General features: G+C 33.6%; 1 protein-coding gene across 1 annotated transcript; it reads left to right on the top strand.

The window, feature by feature from the left end:
• The first annotated feature begins 693 nt into the window (after positions 1–693).
• On the top strand, positions 694–1,445 carry LOC130992684 (cysteine proteinase inhibitor 5). Its single transcript, XM_057917435.1, has one exon. The coding sequence runs from the start codon at positions 884–886 to the stop codon at positions 1,292–1,294; it is 411 nt and encodes a 136-aa protein (XP_057773418.1). The 5' UTR covers positions 694–883; the 3' UTR covers positions 1,295–1,445.
• Positions 1,446–12,967: the final 11,522 nt, after the last annotated feature.

Below are 12,967 nucleotides of genomic sequence, written 5' to 3'. Positions count from 1 at the left end.
AGATTATAAAAACAATTTTCAATTGTCTTTTTGGGACGTCCCACTATAATAGGTTTGTTTTTTATTTTAAGTAAAAAATGTGCTTAATTGGTGTGGACCACACCATTTTTCTCTTAAAAAATAAGTTTATTAATTTACGTGTCCGAAAGAAGTGAGTCTATTGAAGTAGACAGAGAGAATATTACCCAATAAAGATAGCACGAGTTTTAAGTAAAAAAATAGGACGATCGTGTTTGAGTGAAGATTGAGTTCCACATTTTTTTTATAAATAATCAGAGAGAAGGTTTATGGGGTCATTTTTAATTAGAAAAAATATATACAATTTTTAGAAACGTACAAATAAGGTCATACTCCCTCCGTCCGTCAAGATTATGTAAAAATTACTATATCGGGCGTCAGTCAAGATTATGTCACTTTCCTTTTAAGGGGTCTCACCATCCTCTTTAATATTTTATCATTACTAACACTTTTTATTTATAAAAAATTCACCTTAAATTCAATTTGAACTACACATTTCATAAAGTGATGGGACTCTTTCTTCCGTACATCAAAATTATCACTAATTTTATTAAATCTTGTGCTCAAATAATTTTACATAATCTTGGGGGACAATGGGAGTACGTTTTAAGAACGGGAGGAGTAATTGTTTGTGTCCTTATAAGCAAGAAAAAGGATAATGGTATGGTAGGCTCCACAGCCCACTCCGAGACAACAGTACAAAAAGAGTGCATACTTCTATCTATCCTCTGCCCTCTGCATTACAAAAACGCGGCACCCCGCTGCTGCTGCCACCCCCTTCCTTACGTGTCCTCACTCCAATTAATCTCTCTTCATATATATCATCTTCATCGATCCTACCCAAACACACACACTGAAAACACATATGGCCAAATCAAGATTCCCTTCTCCGCTGCTGCTGCTGCTCCTCCTGCTCCTGGCCGCCGCATTCCCTCGAGACGCGGCGGCGGTGGGCAGAAAAGTGGGAGGGCGAATGCAGGTGAAGAACGTGAAGGACAACAAGGAAGTGCAAGAGCTGGGCAGATACTGCGTGGGTGAATACAACCGGCGCAAGGCTAACGAAGGCAGCGAGAAGCTTCTGGTGTTCTCGCAGGTGGTGGAGGCGCAGACGCAGGTGGTCTCCGGCATCAAGTACTACCTCAAGGTCTTGGCCGCCAAGCCCCTTGCCGGAGCACCTGAGACTTTCGAAGCGGTGGTGGTGGTCAAGCCTTGGCTGCAATCCAAGGATTTGATCCAATTTACGCCTTCTCAACCTCCTACCACAAGCACCAAGTAGTTCCCAGATTTTGTTTTCTCTTTTTTCCGGTATATGTTTGTACCTTACTATTTTCTACTTCTCATTTTGCTGTTTTTTTTTTAGTGAGAGTTTGTGACGCCATTGAGCACGGATAATAATGGATGAGTTTTTAAGTATTGAAACCTTTTTTTTTCTGTACTTTGAGATGTTAAGATGCATGTCAATTTCAAATTAATATATTATAAAAAATGTAAAAGATTATCAAATATTTAAATTAGTGTTGATTGCACTAATACAAATATAACCTTTTCTCTAGGATTTAAAACCATAGTGTATGTGCATGCTCTACTGTAGAGACATGTGGTGTAGCGAAAGACCCTTTTCTATGTTTATCGTTTGAAACCGTAGTAGAGACATGTGGTGTAGGGAAAGACCTTTTTCTATGTTTATGATTTGAAACCGTAGTCTATATTAAGTATATTTATTTACAAGTGTAGTGTATAGTCAGTTTTCTCTACAATTTTGATGACAATGGTAGTGTAGGGATGTCAAAAAAGCCCGAAATCGACGGGTCGACCCGAATAGACCGATAAAAAAACGTGGGTTAGGGCTGAATATTTTTAGCCCGAATGGTCCAAACCGAAAATAGCACGAGCCCGATAGGGTTGGCCTGAAAATCAAGTGGATTGGCCCGATTAACCGAACACTTTCTTAATAATTGATTTATAAACTTTAATACTTTATTTTTTAATTTGATAATAACATTTTGATGCTTGTATAATATGTTTTGATTTTTTCTAACGATTAATAATAAATATTTATGATATAAAAGTCAAAGAAAGATAGTAATTTATGTTGTATCTATATACAACTTTTATCGGAAACAAAGTTAAAATTAGATATTATGTAAATTTATATTAAAATGACACTAATTTTTGTATCTAAAATAAGGCGAAATGTTTTGATTTAAAAAGCAAGATATATTTTTATTACAATAATATGATTATCCATATAAAAAAAATTATAAATATAAAAAAAACATAAATTTGTGGGCCCGAACGGGCTAGCCCGAAACCGAGTGGGTTAGGGTTAGGGTCGAAAAATTTTAGCTCGAAAAATAAAAAAATCAGACTAGCCCGAACCGAAAATAACCCGAAACCAAATGGATTGGCCCGAAACCGAGTGGGTTGGCCCGATTGACATCCCTAAGTGTTTGTATGACTCTTTTTTGTGTGTATACATAATCGTAGTCTTTTATAAGACGTAAACTACAATTTTGTTTTGTTACTAGTGCGTGCCCGCTCGTGCGATGCACGACCATCATCGAAATTGAACAATAATTTAAATAAATAAATGTAAATATTAACCATAATATATATATATATATATATATATATATATATATATAAAAGTAAATACAAACATAAAGGATGTCAATAAAAAATTAAATTATCCACAATATAATCTCACAATATAATCTCAATAAAAATATAAATTCATCATCGAAATTGAACAATAATTTAAATAAATAAATATATTAAATATAATATATATAAGTAAATACAAACATAAATGATGTCAATAAAAAAATTAAATTATCCACAATATAATCTCAATAAAAATACGAATCTAAAAACATTCGAATTTTGAATTTTTGAAATAGCATTTAATTGATAATGTGTATACATATATAAACTAGTATTTTCCCTCGTGCGATGCACGAAAATAATTTTGTATATATATATAATAAGATATATATACTATATATATATATATATATATTAAATAGTAAATCAATTATAATAGTTATAAATATTTGAAAAATTACAAGTACAAATACTTTTTATAATTAAAATATTTGTAGTAGAATATATGATAAAATATGTAATTTTCACAACGCTAGTATTTTATATTTTGTAGAGTATTTTCATATAAATGTTAAACCAAACATTAAAAGAATAAAAATTAATTGTAAGCTAATAAACATACCACCTAGATTTTGCATACCGAAAAAGTTTATTTCCCCATCAACTATTATACAAAAATACATTTAATTGCATGTTATAAAAAAAAGAGCAATTAAAAAATAAATATCATACTGATTTTGATATTTATGTCGAAGAACAAATTACTCTCCTACGACTCCTCCAATGTTGAATCAACATTTCGGTCGATATAATTTATTTCTTTAAAAATGAGTGGGCAAATTGTGCATCTAACATTACTATGTATAGTGTATCCAACTAACCATCATTACATTTTTTTTTAATATAATATGTATGTCAGTTAATGCATCAGCTAGCATCTAAAACATGCAGATTAATTACTCATTTCCCATTAATTTTCAAGATTAGTGTTAAAAATGGATTAACAAATTCAATTAAAAATATATAAATAAAGAATTTTTGTAATGTTTATGCAATACCTTTGCTAGGCATTTCTTCAATATTTAAATCAATAAGTCCACCATCTTCGAACAATTCACCATTTGTGGAAGAAAAGTTTTTATCCACTAATTCGACATTTGCTTGAATTAATATCAAATAATTGTGTTCATTTAATCTCACAGAGCAAATTATGATGATAATTGATAATGATTAATTAAAAAATATCATGGCCAACAAACTTATGAATAAAATTATCATCTCAGTTACAATATAATAAATTTTATATGAAACAAATCATATATAAAAATCAATAAATTAACATAAGAACTAAAGCAAATAAATTATTTCAAATTATTTGTGTAATCACCTGCCAACTAAGAATAGTGTCCATAATCATTTCTTTGATCTAATTTACCATTCCATTTAAATTCGTTTGATTTTTTTCTTGGTAGAAAAATATTTCAAATTTCATATAATACACATTAAATTTATAATTATGGTAATAAAAAAAATGAAATACATTTGAATTGTCTTTTATGCATAAACTTATGATGAATGAGGTTATTCCAAGAAAAATGAATGTTCTAAGTTAGATCGTCAAATTCTAATATGAATTATGTGATAATTTTCACCATAAAAAATATTATATCTAAAGCATTTTCATTGAATATGCATTATATATATATATATATATATATATATATATATATATATATATCAATATATAAGTGAATTACGGTAATACAAGTGCCCATCTTTTTGATATACAGTAAAATACTTCTTCGAATATACAATCTAATTTTTCTACCTAATTATCTATAGCATGTGCATTATTTAGAGTAACAATTTGAATTTATAATTTGTGAATATGGATATACATATAAAATTAAATAAAATACCATTCAAATATAGTTTTAGTAATTTGATCGTTAGTTTTTATAATATTTTAGTGGATTTATTTGAATTTTTTGAATGGGTTAATGTGTAAGTGAGATAGTGGGGTGAGTGGGATATAATTTATTTGTAACCTTCATGTTGAATATATTTTCAAAATTGCCATTCAAATCAATTTCAAATTGATTTGAAATTAATTTCTAATTGAAAACTGCTGTTTTAATATAGTATAGATTATGAAATATCAAAAGCAAGTATAGATGATAATGAGTATCATTATGGATCATATAATATTCTTATAAGTACAAAACTATTTATTTACATATAGTTTTAATATAGTTTTTGAATAAATATTTAAGTCATATTTATATATGCTGTCATTTTGTTTAAATACAAATTTTAAAATAAAGTTTCTATCAATGTATATATTTTTTTATCAACTGGAAAGTGGAAAAATAAAGGGTTTAACATGATATATGTGTTGTTCATTTTTTAAAATTAAATATATACTACAATTTTAGTAAATTTAAATAAACATGCTACTACAAAATTAAACTCTTCAATTTACTTTTAATTTTTATTTTTAAAGAAAATGGATAATGGTTCTCCAATTAATAATTTTCCAATGAGTCATTTTGAAGCTTAAAAAATTGATTTTTAAGATATATACAAATTGATATTAATATAAATTTAACCTTTAAAAATATATTTTTAAGCTAAAGCGTATTAAAATGAACAAATATAAGTTTCATCATTGTAATTGCATTAAACTGATATAATAAAATATAAATAATAAAATATAAATAAATAGAAAAATGAATGAAAGAGAAAAAAAGAACTGTGACATTTTAAAAAATGAGAAATGAAAGAGGATATCATAGAGGAGAGAAGAGAGAGGAGAGATAAAAAATATTATTTTATGTCTTTAAATTATAATAACTTATTGATTTTAAATTTATTTTTTATAATTTTTACATCAAATTAAAAATATCGTCATTATCTTTAATTTAACATCCATATTGAATATTTTTTATAAATTAAAATTGATGATTTCAAAATAGAATCAAAACTACAAAAAGAAAAATAAAGAGAGAGAAATTTTGGTGGAAAAAAGTTTACGTTATACTCCTCTTTTATATTATATATAGATTAATATTTTCAAAATCGTACTTTATTTATAACTTCTTCTATAATATATATGAATATATTACTCCCTCCGTTCCACTCTAAGAGACTCATTTCTTTTGGATACAAAAATTAATAAACTTACGTTTTAGGTTTTAGGATGAAAGTGGTGTGATCCACACCAATTACATACATTATTTTTTACTCAAAATACAAAACGAGTTTATTTTAATGAGACATTCCAAAAAGAAAAATAAGTCTTTCAAAGTGGGACGTAGGGAGTACGATTTTTTACCGTAGTCATTTTATTTGATATTCATTAATATTTTTTTGTATATTTATTATTGTATCTAGCTATTTAGGACTATTATTACATTTTTTTTGTAAATTCAAAACGTTTTATCGAATTTGAAAATTATACACATGTTTTTTCTTCATAATATAATTCATAACATCTTTTTTTTTAAAAAAAAAATTACTTCAGACAAGGGTTTGCCCAATTTAAATTTTACGTAGAACTCAAAATTAACATTGTAAGACGATAGGGGTGGGAAGATAGGGTTCGGGTATCGGGTACCCGATTACCCGACCTGAAAAAATAGGGTATCGGGTACCTAATACCCGAAAAATTCGCTGTCGGGTTCAGTATTGGGTATTTTGAGCATTAGAAAATCGGGTATCGGGTATACCCGATTGAAAATAAGGGGGAGAAATTCTAATTTTAACTTTTCAGCCCTAGTCACTTCATTTTTGCTCTTGCTCGTCACTCACTCTCACTAACTCGGTCACTCCTGTCGTCCCTGGCTCATTCACTCCCTCCCGCCACGCTGCTCCAGCCTTCACGCGGCCACGCCTTCGCACCTGAACGACGACCCCGTCGCCGATCGCCCCCACCAGACCACTGACCACCGCGCAGCTGCGCGCGCAACAGCAACAGTCTCGAGTCGCCTCGACACCACACTGCTGCAGCCTCCACCGGTCCACTGCGCAGCAGCAGCAACAACAGTCTCGAGTCGCCGGTGCCACCTCCTAGCTCCAACAGCAGTCAACACAACAGGTATGCCGGCTTACCTGTTGATTTTAATTTTTAAAACATGCGCAGCCTACAATTTCTTTAAACTTGTTTAGGATTATGTTCATTTTATGAAGAAAAGATGTTGACAGTTTAGGATTTTGTTCATTTTACAAGTGCATTAGCAAAGGCTTAAAATAGGGGCCACATTTTCATTTAAAAAAAAAATAGGCCAAAATCGGGTAATTCGGGTACCTTAATACCTGAAATACCCGATTTTCACAACTTGACTTGAAAGAGACAATTTTGATCGGGTAATTTAGGGTACCCGAATACCTGGCTCGGGTACCCGAAATACTCGAATCGTTGCTGCAATACTTTCAAACAAAAATGGATATCAAGGAATTTTAAAGGGCACGTGCCACGTTGGCGGTGAGGCGTGTGTAGCGGCAACGAAAAAACGTGTGCAACAACGACCCTCTCAGTTGCCTCATATCTAGAGATTTCAGAGGGGTGGTTGTGACATAGAGGCAGTGAGGTCGCCTGACGAAGAAGGCGTGTGTGGCGGCGGTGGTGCAGAGAAGTGATTTCAAATCAAATTTCAGAGGCATGATGGTGCAGCGATGCAGTCGGAATAGAAAGCGTAATAAGAAAATAGAGATAGTTTTCACAGTATTATTTTGGAGTCCACTGTGTTTTTTTTATGGCCGCAACATCAATTTCGAGCTCCACGTAGGATTTAATTTGAGGAAAACCATTAACCGGACTTAAATTAGAAAAAGTAAAAAGATATGGAACCTGAGGGAAAAAAAACATTGGTGCAATCAAGGGCCGAGCCAAACTTTCAACTTAGGGGATCCAATTTTTATCAATAAAATAAAGAGTTAAATAAAAAATTTAATAATAATCATTATCACAATTATAATGTTATTTAAATTACATAACAAGTAAGAATAAAAATAAAATAAACAATTTGTTTTAGAAATCTCTTCATAATGGCAAATATATATTCCAAATTTAGAAGGTAATAATAAAAGAAAAGTCCTTTATAACAATTAGTAAGGTGGACTAAGAGGGTGTTTGGTTGAGTTTGCTTATAAGCTCCAAAAAGGGTTAAATATCAAATAAGCTCCTCTCGTAGTGGCCCTTATCACGTTTGGCTCCCTATAGTCGAAGTTGGGCCAACTAAACCCCCATAGTCCCTAAAATCGAATAATTGGGCCCCTTGCCTAACGACAGGTTAACGCCGTCCGTCTTCATTTTTTTTTTTATTATTTTAATCGATGGTGGGCCCCACCATTAATGCAAGCGTGGGTTTCTTAACAACCATACCATACGAATCGTCTCTCCATTCTCCATCTTCATCGGCGAACCAGAGAAATTGAGAGAAGACGAGCGAGCGCGGAAGACTACCAATTTGAGTGCATCCAACAAAACTCGAACAAGGTAAGTGTTAGAGATTCTTAGCTTTTAATTTTTTTGGATTTGAGAAGTTTATTAGTTGCAGAGCATGCAACTTTTTTTATTGGATTTCAGAAGTTTGCTAGTTTTATTGTTTTCGTACATGCAATGTTGAATGTGAACTCGTTTTTTTCTTTTCTTGTTGTTTCTGATGCAGCATGCCTCCTTTAAGTTTCGTGTTTAATTACTGGGGTGGTATATGGAAAAGGGAGTCTGAAAATGCACTATTGATTTATGATGGGTTTTATTCTTTTGAAATTGAAGAGGAGTTCGATAAGATGAGTTATGATCGTATTGTGGCTTAATTTACTAAGTGTTATGGTAGTAAACCTAATAAGGTGTATGCTTTAGATGAAGAGTATACAATTGAAAAGGGTTTGAAGCTACTTAGGAATGATGAGCATGCTAAGAAGGTGTTTGATTATCTGGATATCCTTGGGGCAACTGAAATTCTTTTGTTTGCTGACCATGATAGAGAGCCCATTCCCTAGATTACACCATTAGCTTTGTTTGATAGTGAAAATGGAGGGAATGACTTAGAGGGTATCCATGGGTTGGAGATTAAAAAAGATGGTGAGGGGATTGATGATGCAAAGATTGGGGAAGGGATAGAGTTAGGAGAAACTGGATTAGATGGACAGGAGGGGAGGGATGCACTCGAAGAGGATAATGGAATAAATGTTGATGAAATAGCAAGTGATAATGAAGATGATGGTGATGGTTCGGAGACAGACTCTAGTACCTATAGTTAAGAGCTAACAGAGAGTGATGATGAATTAGTGAAGGTTGTTGTGGTTAGAGATGTTGAACAAGGAGATCAAGGACATTTTGAACTAGGTATGACCTTTGCAGGGGCAAAGGAAGTTAGAGAGGCTATTAACACCTATTCTGTGAAATTTGGCTATAAGCTTAAGTTCTTAAATAATGAACCTAAGAGGGTGAGGGTGGTATGCATTGGTGACAACAGTTGTCCATTTGTATTTCTTGCCTCAAAGGATGGGGATACAGAGGGTCTTATTATTAAGACATTGGTGGCAGAGCACACATGTTGTAGGCAAAGAGAAGTGCAAGTGCCTAGTGCTTCTCAATCCTATCTTGCAAACTTTTTCAAAGATGCAGTTTATAGAAATCCTAGGTTTACAGCCAAGGATATGCAAGGGCATGTGAAAGATCAACTAAAACTTCATGTCAGTCTTGGCAAATGCAAAAGGGCAAAGAGGACTATCATCACTACACTGCATGGAAATCATAAAGAGGAGTTTAACAGCCTTGTAGGCTATATTGACAAGGTGAAAGAGACAAATCCAGGGAGCAAAATGGAACTCCAACTATCCAATGATGAGTTGGCTAATGGCATGAGGGTTTTCAAGAGGATCTTTGTCATGCTTGATACATGTAAGAAGAATTGGCTAGGTGGGTGTAGGCCTTTGATTTCTTTAGATGCATGTCATTTGAAAAGGGTTACTTTCGGTTGCAGTTGGCAAAGATGGAAATGAAGGTATTGTTCATATTGCTTGGGCAGTAGTGAACAAGGAGAACATGCAGAACTGGAATTGGTTCCTAAATTGGCTAAAGCATGAACTACAGCTTGGTGATGGATCTATAGTTACTCTAATATCAGACATGCAAAAGGTTATGCAATGATCCTATTGTTTTTTTGTATTCAACTAGACATATAAATGAGTATTCTTATTGTTTCTTTGTATGTTTAATAGGGATTGATGGAGGCAGTCAAAGAGCAAGTACCAGAGGCCGAGCATAGATGGTGTGCAAGGCACATCTATGCTAATTGGAGTAAGAAATGGAGAGGTGAAGAGTTGAAAATGAGGTTTTAGATTGCAGCTTGGTCTTCATTCGAGGAGGAGTTCAAACTTAATCTGTCCAAGATCAGCTCAATTAAGAAGCAAGTTGTTGTAGACCTGCTACAATATCCACCCCAAAACTGGAGCAGAGCATATCAAAGTGACAGGTGATGTACTAACATGGTTGATAATAACATTTCTGAATCATTTAACTCTAGTATTATGGATGCTAGGCACAAGCCTATTATAAGTATGCTAGATGATATTAGGATATTAGCCATGTCCAAGATTAAAGATAGAAGGGGTAGTTTTCATGGTTGGAAATCTGAATGGGCTCCTAATGCAATGAAGCTTTTTGAGGCTACAACAAGTGATTCTATAACATGAAATGTCATTTGGAATGGTGAAGATGGATATGAAATTGATGAATTTGATGATAAGCACACTGTGTCCTTAGAGAGAAAGAGATGCACCTGTAGGAGTTGGGAACTAACAGGTGTTCCTTGTTGCCATGCACTAGCTGCATTGTATTACTCTTCTATGGATCCTCTAAGTGTTATGTCACAGTGGTATCACAAGTCCTGCTACATGAAATGCTACGAGCATTCAATACAACCTGTTCTAGGAAGGAAGTTTTGGAAAGTGAAGGAATCTGATGCAGTGGAGCCTCCTCCAGTGGAGAAGAAGATAAGAAGACCTAAAAAAATGAGAGTTAGAGCTCCAAATGAACCGAGAAGAGAGAACAAGTTATCAAGAAAAGGCCAAAAGCAGGATTGTAGCATTTGTAACTGTGAGAGCCATAAAAAACATGCTTGTCCCAAAAAAGCAACTCAGGTATTATTTTAGCAAGCTATGAAACTGTTAGTCTGCTAATATTACTCTAACTCTTTTTACTTTAATCATTGTTAGGTAACACATGGTACTTGGTGAAACGAGAAACCAACACCTAAACTAGAAAGCAGTAAACGACAGCGGATTTACGTGGTTCGGTCGAGAAGACCTACGTCCACGGGGATTTTTTGGGGTTTTTCACTATAATTAAGAGAGTATTTTACAGTTTACAAGTTGTCGGCTAAGAAAAAATGACTATCCCTTAATCTATGCATCAAGGCCCTATTTATAAGCATGAACATAAACTTAAGGCCCTTGGGCCGATTAGACCCCTAAAGCCCATTAGCCCAATGAATCAAGCCCAAGCCCCGTTATTCTAATCTACATCTTGAAATTGAGCCATCAGAGCTGGAAAGCGGAGCCGAGCTGAGCCAAGCCGAGAGTCAGGGCAATTCCTATATCAAATATCAGAAATAACCACAATAACAATAATAATAATAATCATAACTAGAAATATTCCCGTTATGTTTAGCACAGCGCTGGTGCATATTTCAGCCCTCATCAGTACTCAAGCTTCAACTTCTTCTCAACCCACCAAGTTGAAGACAAGAAAGGGTTCTACAGGAGTTGGACTTTATATCAACCCCGAGAGTGGAAGAACTATGCCATGCTTTTGATTCTATTCTTTTCTGATTCTATTGTAAGAACTAAGATATCTTAAATAATTTTGCAGCCAGGAATGTCACAATCTGTTGTGATAAATGAGGGTGCTCCCAGGGACACCATTCAATCACTCGGTTTCCCATTCCAAATGAAATGGAGTTAAGGGCTGGGAAGAGAAAACAAATGGCAACAAAAGGGGAGAGAGAAGCATCAAAGGTTAGGAAGATGGCCTCCAAGCCATTCAAGGCTCCACGAGGAAAAGAAAAACAGGCTGGAGAACAAGCTATCCTCAGGAGATCCCCTCGTGGCAAGAAAGTTGATTCCATGGTTGGTTCTACAACAAGTTGAAGTCGGTTCTACAACAAACTATCCTCCATGAAACTTTGTTTTATTTAGTTTGTGTTATGATGGCATAACTTGCTCTACTACTTGGTTTTTGACAGAACTTGTTTAAGAATAGATTATGTTGGCAGTTTGGTGTTTTTTTGATGTCATGGAGCTTTTAACATGTAAACAGATTATGTCATGTTAATTTTTTTAGTGCAATGATGAATGATTTATCTCATTCGTCTTCTTATTGATTCATTACTCCAAACAAATATGTGATTCATTACTCCAAACAGATAATGATTTTTTAATGCAATTTTTTGAGTGCAATGATGAATGATTTATCAAACCCTGGTATATATTCCAAACAGATAATCCATTTCATTTCCAAAACAGGGTATTTAGCCAAATTACAAATGAGAATTATGATATTGCAAAATAGGCAAACATCAACCAAGAAGCAAGAAACATAAATGTAACTAATATAATTTTCTTCATCATTTTGTTTGAATCTTCCTTCATTGCTTGCATAACATCCCAAAGCCTACCAATGTCAGATTCCACATCCATGGCTGTCGTTTTGGAGCTTTCATTCTAGCTCTTTATCAGCTTCAAATTCTCATTCTTCAAGTCATTGATAACTTCCTTACCTCTTTCAGTGATTGGTTCGTCAATCCAATAAAAAAAAACCACAATTATTCGTCTGGAAAAAAGGAAATTTCAAGCCAACAAATTCAACACAAACAAAACAAAAGAAACTTATAAATATACCTTCCAATTTCTACATCCATAGAATCTCCTACCTGGATTCTCCTCCGTCCATGATGTCATTATCGAAGCCTTCAACCGTTTACCTTCAAATTCGCAAATACAAAACTTTGGATTGTCGGATCCCTCAAACTGTCGGTGACCGCGCCACGAGCTCGACCCAGACCCATAAACGGAATTGAAACTCATGGCTCCACTCGAAAAATGAGAACAAAGGAAAACCCTACGCTAATTTGCAAAAACTACGAAAGAAACTCTCAATTTTGCCGTCCCTAGTCGCGGTTTAGGGTTATTACGAATTGGAAATATCCCCAAATTAAAAGGAGGATTTGAGTTAGTTAAATGTGGGGCCCACCGATTAAAATTAAAAAAAAAATTGACAAACGACGTTTAGTACACGTTAGGAATGAGGGTTTAATTACATGAAAATTAAGACTATGAG

This window comes from Salvia miltiorrhiza, chromosome 7, assembly GCF_028751815.1.
Source record: "Salvia miltiorrhiza cultivar Shanhuang (shh) chromosome 7, IMPLAD_Smil_shh, whole genome shotgun sequence".
In the NCBI taxonomy this organism is placed as follows: Eukaryota; Viridiplantae; Streptophyta; class Magnoliopsida; order Lamiales; family Lamiaceae; genus Salvia; species Salvia miltiorrhiza.
The sequence above is the reverse complement of the archived record's forward strand: the minus strand, read 5'-3'. Positions and strand labels throughout refer to the sequence as shown.